We start from the raw sequence: 13,914 nt of genomic DNA, 5'->3' as shown, positions 1-13,914 counted from the left end.
TCATTAAGTAACAAGTCCTCGCTAAGTCCTTTAGAAGCTAAACCCATTCAATGAAGAGGTTTGTTTGCACAGACCAAGTCCAGATCCTTGGCTCCCCTTCCAAAGACCTGCAACACCAGCCACCAGTGCTATGCTGAAGGCTTTCGCGCCCACAGGCTGCACCAAAAATTGCATTCCAGGGTTTGCAATAAGAACTCCTGATGCTAGTGACGGCTTCCCCCCCATGTGCCTTTTGGATCTTTGGCCCTGGCTAGACATCAAGCCTGGGCCAACTGCTCTAACACAAGCCACGCAAAACTCTCAGAAGCTCAGTGAACTGCGTCCCTTCCCAGCACAGCTCGCTGCCCAGACACCAGAGCCAGAGTGGCACCCATCCCATTATCCACTCTAGTCACGACATGGGGGCCGACAGCGAATGGCATGAAAACAGCTGTTCAATGGCACAGAGCACTCGGAAGCGGATCCCAATCCAGCTGAAAACACACAGGTGGAATGGAGGCAACCAACATGTAGGAATTTGGCAAGACAAAGCACAACAACCACCCTCTTTACACAAAGCCCATGCTGGGGATCTCCAGTCACAAGGACTTAGGTGGTTGGATTTATCCCAGAAAGAACCTCTAGTAACATCATCCCCCAGCCCCATTGTTTCCAGTTTTGCAGATGACAAGGTCATCCACATACGACACCGGGCACAGAGCCTACAGCCTTCGCCTCTGAAACAGCAGGCCCCTGCTGTTTGAGCTAAAGGAAACGCTCCGTCAGCCATAGCAGGGCTGTGTGCGGGAGACGGCCACACCTAGCTAGGGCTCAAGCGTTTGCACTGATGGGATAGGTGTTGGCTTGGCAGGCCTGGAAACTGGAATTCTGTGCCAACACCAGAGTCAACGACAAAGCAAGCTTCCCCCAGCATCCTACCCATTGCCAAGGTGGCTCAGCCCTAACAGAGGGGATTGGGTCTGAGGACACAAGGCAATCACACCAGACTTGTCTTCACTGCAGAGTTAACTCATGTGTTGCCCCCAACTCGACTCCCTCTCACACACACAAACACTTCACTCCAACTGGATGGCACGAGAGGGGGGTATAGGCTCAAACCCAAGTGAGAGGAGTAACTCAAGCAGAGTCAGCTTGAATTAACTCTGCAGTGAAGAGAGACCTAGTGGCCAAGCTTAGTTAAGCCCAGGCCTTTGCTGTCACTGGCCACAAGGACAGACGGATCTCTCAACACATTTCAGCACCTGCCAGACAGAAACCTAATGCAGCCAGACTAGAGCTGGTCAGGAATTTTTCAATGAAACATTTCATCATCACAGAATGTGGATTTCTCAACCCTGAAACTTTTCCCGCAAAAGAGATTGTTTCAAGAGAACTTTAGTCAGGAAGCGCTCTCCAGTCCAGAATGGGATTTCGGCTCCAAACACCCTCCTGCCCACGCAGCCCCATGGTTATGGCGCTCACCTGGGATGTAGGAGACGAGGGGAGAATCAGGTTTAGCAAACCTGACCTATGGGGAAAGGTTAAAAAGACTGGACCTGTTAAGTGTTGAGAAAAGACACTGAGCGGGGACCTGATAATAGTCTTCAAATAAACGAAGGGCTGTTATAAACAGGGCTGTGATCACTTGTTCTCCATGTCTGCTAAAGGTAGGACAAGTTGTAATGGGCTTAATCTGCAGCAAGGGAGATATAAGTTAGATATTAGGGGTATAAAGGCCAGTTGAGCTCTAGAGTAGGTTACCAAGGGAGGCTGTGGGATCCCCATCACTGGCGTTTTCAAGAACAAGTTGGACAAACGCCTGTCAGGGGTGGTCTAGGTTTTCTTGGTTGTATCTCAGCGCAGGGCCTGGACTTGGTGACTTCTCAAGGACACTTCCAGCCCCATGCTTCTAGGATTCCTGTGACCTGGAATTGGGTTTCCCACATCCCAGCTGAGGGCCCAACCACCGCTATTTTGGTGGGAGCAGCTGTCTGGTTTGTCATGGGAAACATGGAAAGCTTGCGGGGTTCGTCCCTGTGCCAAAGCAGGCATCCTTTGAAACAGTGTAAATCCTCATGGCTGGGAAAGCCGTTTCCTGCCCACCTCAAAACCAAGGCCCAAAGGTACATGCACCACAATGTCTGCAGGGCGCCCCAGCTGAACCCCACGCGACCGGCCAGCGAAGCTCAAGAGAACACAGTACCCGTCGGTCTGCAATGTGCGCCCCCTTTTTATTCCTGCACTTCTGGATGCCACAATATATACAGATGGTTTTATTTATACCCGTAACAATATACAGAATTAGATTTTTATATATATATATATTTTCATATATTCACACACAGACACACAGACGCTCACGCCCCCTTCGGAAGGGACGTGCCCAAGAGCTCAGCAAACCTCCTCAGCCCGCAGGGAGGGTGCTGCTCCCGACGCACCCCACAACGGTAAAAGAACCCCCCAAAAAACGAGCTGGTTTCTCAAGAAAAAGAATAGTACATTTGAAAAAAAGTCTTTAAAAAAAGGGGAGTGAGAAGGGGTGTTCATTTGTTTGGTAAGTGGAAGAGGCTTCACCCCCTCCTGAGCAGCAGGCAAGTCATTCCCTAGGTTGGCCTGGGACGGTAGCAGATACAATCCCAGCATTCCCTGGTGCAGGCCGCTCCTCATGGGGCTTGGCATGAGTCCGGAGCCAGAGTTAGCCACCCTAAGTGCTGCGTTGCAGGTAGCGGATGCCGTCGACGCTATAGCATCAAAGGGACCTGCCATATGAGAAGAGTGCTGTCCGTCTCGCTGCAGGCCGGCAGCTTGCTGCTGGGGTTGAAATTCCGATAGCCCCGCCCGCCGGAGATGATGGCCACCGAGGAGATCTCCTTGCGGTGAGTGTCCCGGGTGCACGGCCTGCTCCGCACCCAGATGTCCGGGTCGTCGGCCATTTCGTAGATGGAGCCGTCCTCCTCGCTGTGCTCCAGGGTGCTCCCACCCGGCGCCAGAGGGGCATCTTTCACCGAGAGCAGCTGCCCAGGCAGGTGGGAGGTGGAGTGGAGGCGGTACTTCAGGAGGATCCCCTTCTTCCTCATCTCCCCGGCCGGGGGCTTGTCGAGGGCAGACAGCTCTGGAGACGGGCCGTCCGGCTTCTCCTCCTGGCCGCCCTCCTCCTCCTTTTCGTTCTTCAGCACGTCCGGGGCCAGGGTGCTGATGGCCACGGCCAGGAATTCCACAGGGCCACAGTGGCCGTTCAGAGAGACCATGCCTTTCCCTGGGAGAGGAGCCGGGAGGAGAGAGAAAGAGAGAGAGGTTTTATTAACAGGAAACGCTTCAGAAAACAAATCAAGTTCACGCCTCATAAATATTGGAAGGCTCGTCTGCTGAGTCCCGGCGGCTCCCTGCTGCCTCGATAACTAGAGCACGTTATTCTGAGATGCACAGACAGGCCCGAGCTCTCCGCTCCTCACCGTTAACCCTGCGCCCGCGAGGAGAGCAGGGGCCAGAGCGCTCAGCCCTCCGTGATGTGCATGAGCTGCATAGCCGGCCCAACGGCCCAGATCCTTCTAATTTCCACTGAAATCATTAAAGGGATCTGGGCTGACGTGCTGCGTGCGCCTGCTGGGTCTGGCTATGCCACACCCAGCCTTTCCCAATGGAGCCGATGGCTCCTTATTCCACCCCCTCTGATTCTGCCTACAGTCCCAAGTCCCCTCCCACCTCATGGCCCCTGGGACTCCCTGTTCCCTGACTATGTGCTGTGCCCCCTTTTACCCCCCCGCGGTGCGACTCAAGGTTCATATTAATGGGGGGGGAGGGGAATGCTGGGAAATCCCAGTGGCCAGTCCTGAAAGGGAAGCTCAGCCCACCCGTTGTGGTCGTGACGGGGACAGTTTTGACCCAGCGACGGTAACACGACCTCTCTCGGGGATCAGATGGTGCCCAAGCGGGGCTGTTTGCTGACATTCAGCAGCACCTGCTGGGGGGGTGGGAGGGAATAGAGGCGAAATACAGAGCGTTTCCAGCCCTGGTACCCACAGCTCCATCAGGGCACCCCAGCCCTGATCTGCAGCCCTTCTAGTTCATCCCTGGAGTTTACCATGCCCTCTCCTTCCCCAGGTGCAGTGAAGAATGACCCTGTCTCCCAGTGGCTGAGCCAGGGAGCACGGGGCTGCTGTCTGAGATAGGACCCAAAGGGTTTCATTCTGGCCTTTTGCCCCATGTGTCCCACGCTGGAAGGGGCTGGGAGGTACGACACACATTAAAGTCTCCTCCATGAGAACCCCCATGGTGTGCGACAAGGCAACAGATCTCCATGGTCCCATTCAGTTTGTCCAGGACTCAGCCGAGGGAGGGAGAGTGCCCACGAACACAAAGCAACATGCCAGGCTTTCATTTTGTAATGTGCGCCTGATGGGCATAGGAGGGCACCGAAATGCACTGGCGCACCCATGCGCCGGGGCAGGGGGGGTTACGCAAACACATGGATAAATACGGGACATTCCAGGACAAGCAGCGCTTACGGCTTCCAGTCCTGAGACCCATGCAAGTGGCAACGCTTCCCGCAGCACAGCGCCTTCGAGCAGCGCATCCGGGCATCCATTTACCGCTGGCTCAGTGCGCCGCTTGAGTCACCGGTGCCACCTCTGGCAGGGCCCGGGGCCTTTCTGGGAGGCGTCCCACCCCAGCACTGAGCCGGCCACGCTAAACCCTGCTGAGCCGCGGAGATCACGGTGGAAACACGCTCTGGGGCTCGCGACGCAAGCTGACAAAACAGACGCGCTAGCCCAGAGCCCGCAGCACGACAGGCTGGATTTCCAGGGCTGCGTTTGGTCTCGGCCGGGATCTGCGAAGGAATCCAAGGGAGAGATGTGCCCAAATGCCACTGGGATGTCATGGGACTTGGAGGGCCATGGTCCCTTCGCCTCATTTGCAAATCCCAGTGCGAGCACTTTGCTTGCCCTGCAAGACGTGCGAAGGAGCCAGCTGCAATGTCTCTGCAGTCCCACAGCGATTCTCCACCAGTCCCCCGGGTGCAGCTTAACCCTAGCTTGGCAGGCATCTACTAGCACCAACGCAGAGCTGACGATCTCCCTCCTGGCCCAGCTGAGAACCCTCCGCTCTGCCCAGCCCAGCTCCCAGGGGCAAGATGTACCAGAAGAGCAGACTCACCAGTGATTTTGGGGATGCCCTCCAGCCTGGGCACAGGCAGTAACACGATGATGCCCTGGTCCGTGCCAACCCACAGGAGCCCCTGGCAGATCAGCAGGCTGGTGACACGGACGTTCTTCTGGCCTGTTGGGGGAGAGTAAGGAGTGAATGTCGATCTGCCCCAGGGAGAGGCTGCAGCCGTAGGTGGTGGAGGGGGTGAGACGGGCACCAGGAGACGAGCACTCCGACAGCAGCAAGCTTGGGGATAAGAGCCAGCAGGATGCCAAGGGGCATTAACTGGCACCATCAGGCAAGGGGGGATTGGCACGAGAGGGGCCAGGGACAAGCCAGCTCCAAAGGGAGCACGACAACGCTGCATCAGCAGGGGACGCTGAAAGGGAACAAGGGGCCAGCTTGGCTGGGGGACGGCGGGGAAAGCAGAGCACCGCCCGCACCCACCCAGCGCCCTGGCCCAGCAGTGGTGCTGGCCAAGAGCTGGGGCTAGGAAACGCCAGCATGCAGCACGTGGCGAAGGCCCCGGTGCCGGCACTGGCAAAGCTCTGACGGCGCGATTCCAGAGCCGTGTTTTACACTCTGAATGCACGAGTGCCTCTCCCTTGCAAGAACAGAATACCCCGTTGTTTCTCGGCACCGACAATGAGACGGATAATTCACTGCCATGAATTAACATGTTTTTGATGTCAGTCCAGATTAGCTCTTCCCGCGTGATCGGTGCGGCGCTGTCTTTTCATTTTAGCGGCAACGTTTGGGAGAAGAAGGTGGGGGGTGCGGGCGGCTCGGCGAGGATGCCTGTCTCCTCTCTCCAGCACTGACATACCTGAGGGCGGATGGGAGGCGGGGAGGAGAGGCCCTAGCAGAGAGAGGGGTAAGTGGCAGGGCGAGGCTCCATAGGGGAACCCAAACAGAGGAAGATTTCTCCGCCCCACCAGGGGCCGGGGCCGGCTGGTAAAAATCCACCCAATGCGATCACTGCACGGAGGGGCGGGGGGGGGGGGGGGGGGCAAGGCTGGCTCATATCACACATGGGGGGAGGCAGGGATCTGGCAAGCCACCCCGCAAGGCAGGACGAATGACGAGCGGGATGCTTAGTGCACAGTGCTAGGATGTACAAGTCATTTTGTGCCAACCGGGGTCCCTGTGCTTGCGATGGAGAGTCCCCTGGGGAAATACGACATGCCCCCCCTTTATCTCAGCCCAGGATGAGATAAAGGACACAAGCAGACGGGGGGGGGGGCAGGAAGGGAAGCCCTCCCAGGTATAAGGAGGGGCAGGGGTGGGCACAGGAGCACCAGCAGGGACCTAGGCCCCCGGCTATGTGCAATAGCAAGGGGGCTAGGGAGGAGCAGGCAGCCCCACTGAGCCGCAGAGCAGGAGGGCGCCAGAGCAGGACAGGTGGCCGCCCACCATTCCCAAGCACCGCAGGAAAAGGGCAGCTGCTCCGACCCCCTTAAGCAGCCGCCTCCTCCACTCCAGCCACGAGCCCAGCTGCACATCCTGTCCTCCCCACCCCCAGCTCAGGGCTGAAGGCTTGGCCCCCGGCCTCCCCTGCCCCCCGTTCTCAGCACACATTCGGTTGCCCACCTTTCCCTGCACACGCTGTGAAATGCTCCCTGCCTCCTGCTAGGCTCCCACCAGGCCTCATCCATGATCGGCGCCCTCCGCACCCCTCTCCCCCATCTAGGAGCTAGTTCAAAATTAAAACACACACATCCCCTCAACGAACAGTAAAAAAAACCAAGGAGCGCAAGCAGAAGGAGAGGAGGTGGCTTGAGAGCCATGTTTTGAGCACCCTGCCCTGAGCCTCAGTGTCCCCTGGCACCCTTTGTTCATCTTGTCTGTTTAGACTAACCAATTTATTTGAGCATGAGCTTTCGTGAGCTACAGCTCACTGTAGCTCACGAAAGCTCATGCTCAAATAAATTGGTTAGTCTCTAAGGTGCCACAAGTACTCCTTTTCTTTTTGCGAATACAGACTAACACGGCTGTTCCTCTGAAATCTGTTTAGACTGTAAGCTCTGGGGCAAAGGCAGCCAAGCGAGGCGACCATACTGGTTAGGGGTATGATTTTTTCTTTGTCACTGAAATAGCTCTACCAGAAAAAACAATTACATACCAGGACCAACCCGAGGGTGGACATAGTTACAGTGATATAGCGGCGGCAGTGTGGCCCAGTGGCTAAAGCACTGGACTAGCACTCAGATCTATTCTTCGACTCTGCCACTGGCCTGGGCAACTCACTCCCCGCACCCCCCCCGTGCCTCAGTTTCCCCATCTGTAAAATGGAGATAATGGTACTGACCTGGGGCTTTGAGGTCTGCTGATGAGCAGTGCTATATGAGAGCTAGGGATTAGTAATAAACGGGTACATCGTATCCCCCTACCTGTTTGGGAATTAGCAATACCAATGTAATTGTGTCCATGCTGATGGGGGTGGAACCGCTTGAACTAAACTGGTATAGTTTAAAATGGTTCCACTTGCTCGTGCAGACAAGGCCTAAGCGTCTGTGCAGCGCTGAGCACAACAGAGCCCCGATCGCCAGTGAGACCTCTTGGCAATCCCATTAAAGATCCTTAACTCTTCAGAACTCTTTTGCAGCTGGGCTCCCCAAGCTCGCTCCAAGAAAGGAAAAGCAAGACATCCAAAAAAAAAAAAAAAAGTAAGATTTCTAATGGCAAATAAATATTTTATCACCGCGACTTAACACTGCAGCGTTGGATTCACCGAAGCAATATATCTGCTGAGCTACGTGAGAAAGCCGGGGCTCTCCGCGAAGACTTTATTAATGACCTGTCTGGTTAAAAAGGATGAGGGTGCTTAAGTTCAAAAACGCATTAATGCCAAAACCCTCACTCTCCCAGGAAGAAAAGGAAGTGATCAATTTTTTAACATGCCCTAAAAAAAAACAAACAACCCCCCCACCTACCCACTTACACGACGACTGCCTTTATTATGAATTAAACAATTACTCCTGTTCATCACTGGAGTGAGGGGTGGGGACACCAACCTTCAGAGCCAAGGGGCGTGGGGGGGGGCGGACGGGCGGAGGGGGGTGACATTTCAGAATTCTTCCCAGTTGATTTCCCTGCTCTTAAAGGGCCGCTGGTGCTTTGGGTGAAATGAGCGATAGGTACGGAGCAGAACTTCTCGATCCCAACACACCCTTTGAAGTTTGGGTCCGAAATCCAGGGCTCCAGCCCGTTTCTAAAGGCGAGCTTCAGGCCTGGTCCTCGCTGGTGGGACTGCCCTGATTTCAGCCAGAGGCGTAGCTGCATCAGGGCAATTCTAGACCGCAGTCAGACAGGGGGTATGTCTGCAGGGCAATCCCAGGGCATGACTGCAGGTCCAGTAGGCACACCCCAGCTAGCTTTAATCTAGCTCGCTCGGGCCCTGGAGGTGTGACGAGGCACCGCAGAGGGCTTCAGCGCAGGCTGGACGAGCCCAGCTGGACCCCTGCGTAATCACGCGTTCGGCCGCAGCACTGTTACTCTGGTATCCCAGCCAGCTAGATTAGCACTAGTGGGTGCGTCCACTCGAGTGGCAACCACAGCCCGTGATTACAGTTCAGACACACACACAGCTGGATCAGTGCAAAACAGTTTTACCCTCTCTGCACTACGCATCTGCACTGGTGCCTTGTGCTGGGGGCTGGAACGTGGGCAACCCCCCCACCCCCGAGTAGAAAAGGCCTTAAAAGCCAGCATCGATTCTATTTTCGGATTTTCTATAGCCGCAGTATAGAGGCTCAATCCACGAGAACTGTATTAAATCAGAAACTGCCCCTCCTCGTTAGTCTCAGCAGAGGCCAAGGAATGAATGGGGCATAAACCTCTCATTCTTCCAGGGGCTCAAGTCCTTCCAGGTCAGGATGGTTAGCAGGGCAGCCTGGGGGGGGGGGAAGTGGGGGGGCAGGGGAAGGGGAGGGCATAGGGTGACCAGATGTCCCAATTTTATAGGGACAGTTCCGATTTTTGGGTCTTTTTCTTATATAGGCTCCTATTACCCCCCACCCCCGTCCCAATTTTTCACATTTGCTGTCTGGTCGCCCGAAGAGGGCACGACCTATCGCTATTCTGTGGATAAATGCAGAACTTCCCCTTCAGGGGCTGCCAGCTCACAGTTGCCTCTGTTTGGGAGTCAATCCCCCAGAATGCATTTCTCATTCCTGCAGCCCACTAAAAGAAATCCTTTAGCACTGAAAAGCATTTGCATGACAACAGGATCTTTGTTTCCACTGAGTTCACTAGCTCCTGACTTCTCATTGGCCCATTAGATGTGGTTAGTTTTTGTGATATCGCTATCGGTTGCCTTGCAAACAACTGACGGCACAAACGTACGATGGCAATTTAGAGAGGGGTGGGGGGAAATGGGAGGGATTGGCAGATGAGCCAGTGAGAAGCAAGAGATCCTGTTCTATGCGGACGACCCTGGTAATAAAATAACAGCAAACAGATGAGAACGCAGAAGAGGTGATCTCTGGGTAGAACTTTCTCCGGAAGGGATCAGTAAAGGACTTTAAGATCTAGCGCCTTGCCTAAATGAGGGAAACTTGCAGTGATGTGAACTACAGCAGCGTGCAAACTTCTAAAGTGTGTCCATTGCAGTAGTGCAAAAATGTGGCAGGCCCTGGTGCAAATTCCAGTTTGCACCAGCGTAGGGTATCTGCACTAGAGGTTTCCACCAGTGCAGCTGTATTGATGTCATGACACTGGTACATGTTTCTCCAGGCAGCCAAGCACTAGGATTTTGTCTGTGTCTTTTTAAACAGTGCATGAGAATTGTGCGCTCATGAAAGATGCCAGCCTGACGACCAAAGAGACTCAAGTTCTGTATGTAACCACAGAGCAGGGACCAGGAAAACTGCCCCCCTCCCCCGGCTGCCCTGCCAATGTGCCTCACCCCTGACACGTGGGGACTGGCCCTCTCTCGGGATGAGGAGGGAGCTCAGTGGATGACTGTGCATGACTTGACTTGTCAGCGGAGGCTGCCAAGAAGTGAGGGTGGTTCCACCGGGACCCTGACACAGCCCGCAAATCATTTCACTCTGTGTTGAACAGCCTTCCGCAGGGCAGGTGTTTGGCATCACCAGCGTCTTCATCAAGTTTAAATGTGACCGAGTAAAGTAATTAGGCCACATGGATACTGACAACAAGAGAGTGTTTAACAAAGCCGAAACAATGAAGCTCTACCTGTCATAAACACCCCCCTCCTCCCAGCAGGCTCCTCCCTCATCCACAGACCTCAAAGCACTTGACAAAGGTGGAGAAGGATGACTAGTCCCATTTTTAAGCTGGGGAAACTGAGGCACTGGAAACTTTCCCTAAACGCTCACGGTCGCACCGTAAATAAATGGCTGAGCTGGGAAATAGAACCTAAGTCTCCTGAATCAGAGGGGGCGGCAAACAGGTATCATTCCCATTTTACAAGAGGAGAAGCCAAGGCAGTTCTGTGCTTCAACTACAGAGCTACCCCTCTGTATCAGTCAGGACAGGCATCTGGGATCATCTTGCCATCTAATGGCCAGAGAACTTGCCAAGAATCCCAACGCTGCTGTGGGCTTGGGGGTAAATGGTCCCGAGTCCCCCCTCTCTGGTGAGCTGCTGATCACGGCTCTAGGGTGAGACGTGCTTGCTGCGGGGGGGTGGGGGGGGGAGGGACCAGACACAGAACAAGCCCCTTTTCAGATGGTCCCTCACTGTGGTACAGTCCCGGCCCTTTAAGAGTCATCCTAGAGAATCCACCCTGCGGGCAGCTCCCTGAGTTGCTGTTTGAAAAGGAAGATGAGAGAAGGCCAGAAGGAAATTTAAAGGGCCAGGCCTGTCATTTTAACGCAGTCTGATAGACTATCAGGGTTGGAAGGGACCTCAGGAGATCATCTAGTCCAACCCCCTGCTCAAAGCAGGCACAATCCCCAATTTTTTTGCCCCAGATCCCTAAATGGCCCCCTCAAGCATTGAACTCACAACCCTGGGTTTAGCAGGCCAATGCCCAAACCACTGAGCTATCCCTCCCTCCTCCTCCCAGGATTGGTTCTCCAATGCTTTGCAAGGATGAGTGTGGGCAAAAGGATCCATGCTCCAAAGTGGGGGGTTTCTCCCCGCATCTCCCACACCCCACTTTCCCCCTCCCCTCTCCATTCACCCTTCCCACTCCACCCCCTCCCTCTGCCCTCCAGCAAAGCAGGCTATAAATACTCTGCGGGCACCCAGCGGCTCCACATCGGCTGGGGAGGAGGCAGGGGAGGACCACAGCCGTAGGGGTCAGTCCAGAAAGGGGCCTCGTCTGTCAGGCCGCTGGTAAAGCGGTGACCAGCTTTTCAAATCACCAGCTAAGAATCCCAGCCAAACACGCAGCAAGAAAGATGCTTCCTTACAGCAACAGCATATGCAGGCATCAGACAAAGGCCGTTTCCCACAGCAGCGGTCGCAGCCCATCTGGCTCCATTCGCCGAGCAATTAGCTGGAGTTCTGCAGCGTGTCCGGCCCACACGCCTCTTTAATGATAAACACGGCCCCTTCCCAGCACTGCTTTGGGGCTGAGGCAGGGCTCGGGACAGAGATGCTGCCAAGCAGCTTTTCCCCCTGAACGCAGGGGGTTGTTTATTTCAAGGGGTGAATGTTCCCCCCCCAGGGAGGGTGGGTTTGGCCCAATCTGCCATGTGCGTCCCATGTGAACGGGATGCCCGCAAAGCTTATGGGAGCAGGGCCGGAAGGGGTCGTTTCTCTGCCGATCTTCACCCCCCTGCCATGAGACACTACCAGCACGCTGATCCTCATGCAAAAAATCGGCCTCGTTCCTGGTTATAGCATGGGAGGGATGCTGGGGTGGAGAAGGCAAACTCCTCTCCAGCCTGCAGCTACACTGGTAAGAGACCCTGGCCCATGCCCCGCAGCTGGCCCCACTGGCGGGGTTTGGCTCAGTCAGCGACGGCCATCTGGACAAAGCAGTGTGCATCCAAGCAGAGCAGCGAGCTCAACTGGAGGAGGTGCTACCTGACCAGTTAATCCACACAGGGGAATAGGATCAAGGGCATGCGCAAGGAGGGGGCCACATCCGGGGGAGGGAGACAGTCTCTCCAGCTGCAGGGGGCACAGAAAATGCCCCTCCAAAAGCAGCCATACTGATTCCAGTGCATGCCCCTGAACAGGATGGAGAAGAGTTTGGAATGGGAACAGACCATGTGGACAAAGGGAAGTGGAGAGGAGGCTTAAAGCAGAAAGGGTCTACAGCGCAACAAAGTGGTGTGTGAGCACCACTGCTCCCTAGTGGTTAGTATCAGAACTGCTCAACTGTGTGTCATAAGCCCCTACACTGCTAACCGGAGGATCAGGGTTCAGGGATCAGGCCATCGTGAAGTTCCGGTTGGGCCATGGCTTCCTGGCAATAAGCAAGGGAGGGAAAGGAGAATCTGAAGCCCAGAGAAAAATCCAGCCAGCCTGCTCAGAACAGCACCCCCTGCTGCTCGTAGGCGGGAAGTGCTCTCTCCAGAGAGAGACAATGGATGTCTTGGGAGTGGCATGAACACCGCGGAACACTAATCAGGGCAGAACACGTTCTTGACACTAATCGTCTCAGGGCTGATTTTCTTTGCTGGTTCACAGGGAGGAAGAACGGGTCTTTCCCCAAAGATCGGCATTGCAGACCTCCAGCAAACTCACCTCCTCCCCGCGGCATCTCCCCACAGTCACGCCCACTCTGCGGCTATGACAAAGCCAGGCCTGACCCCTGCCAAAGCTCTGCCACTGGGCCCCACGGGTGCTAAAGCAGCCTGCCTCACCCCAGACAGAAGGGCCCCTTCCACATGGACCCACGGCCTACACACTGGGATGAAGAAGCTGGAGGAGGTCACCGAATCCACACCTCCCTGAGAACAGCTGGCTCCTGGCCGCCAGGTCATTGCCAGCAGCTGTTACTGTCACAGCATGTGTCCAAGACCACATCCAGCCTTCCCATTTCCAGAGGGTCAAGTGCTTCCCCTGGAGATGCTCCCCCACTCCTCACGGCCTCTCTACCACCCCAAGCACGTAGGGAGCGGCCTTCCCCCACACACCCACCGGCCCTGGGGCTGATCCTCAGTGGGCTGCCCCCTAAGAAACAGTCCCGCCCTCCTCCCCACCCCTACCTGGCAGGACGAAGGTGGTCCGCGTTGCTATGTTAATCTCCTGCAGATGCTCCAGGGTCTCGGTGTGAAAGAGGCGAATGGAGGACCCCGAGGAGAAGGCCATCCAGACGCCGCTGCCCGCCTTGATCATGTGCGTCACACTGGCTTCCTCGTCCGGGTGGGCCTCAAAGGTTTGCTGCGGGGGGGACGAAAGAGGAGGGTTGAGAGGGGCCATCGCTGTGGAGCATGTTATCACAGGGCAGATGCTGAACGGCCCATTACGCAGGGTGCACGGAGGGAACTAAAGATGGCAGGTGCCTGCACCCTGCATGGTGGGAACTCCTGGAGCCAGCAAGTGGGATCTCTCTGTTGGGTGGACAGGACTCTCTACACCCATTCGTATTGCATAACTGCACTGGCCAATCCTGCCAGCTCTGCATGGTAGGACATCCCAGAATGCATTGCCCTCAGTGCTGCTGGTGTGATCCATCCCCTGCCTTGCCACTAGGGGATAGCTGTCCCCAATTTCCCACAATGCACTAGAGCAAACCCAGTTAGGCAGCACGGTCATGGAAACACAAACATGGCTGCCAAGGCACAACACCGCACCAACGGAACGGGGGCAGTGCTGGTGTGGCCAGTCGAGGTGACTGGGCTAGTAACTGGTTACAAAATCACAGGC

General features: G+C 55.5%; 1 protein-coding gene across 10 annotated transcripts in view; it reads right to left on the bottom strand.

The window, feature by feature from the left end:
* Positions 1–2,191: 2,191 nt before the first annotated feature.
* Positions 2,192–13,914, bottom strand: part of ARHGEF10L (Rho guanine nucleotide exchange factor 10 like) — a 156,019-nt gene continuing 144,296 nt past the window's right edge. For all 10 annotated transcript variants that reach the window (XM_048824695.2, XM_048824693.2, XM_048824700.2 and 7 more), the window contains 3 exons: positions 13,254–13,428; positions 5,134–5,256; positions 2,192–3,235 (listed from right to left, as the gene is read on the bottom strand). In XM_048824695.2, coding sequence (XP_048680652.2) covers positions 2,721–3,235; positions 5,134–5,256; positions 13,254–13,428 — 813 coding nt within the window. In that variant the 3' untranslated portion in view covers positions 2,192–2,720. The remainder of the gene's footprint in view (positions 3,236–5,133; positions 5,257–13,253; positions 13,429–13,914) is intronic.

Source organism: Caretta caretta, chromosome 18 (assembly GCF_965140235.1).
Source record: "Caretta caretta isolate rCarCar2 chromosome 18, rCarCar1.hap1, whole genome shotgun sequence".
NCBI classification, from domain to species: domain Eukaryota; kingdom Metazoa; phylum Chordata; order Testudines; family Cheloniidae; genus Caretta; species Caretta caretta.
Note: the sequence above shows the minus strand (reverse complement) of the source record. Positions and strands in the feature narration are given on the sequence as shown.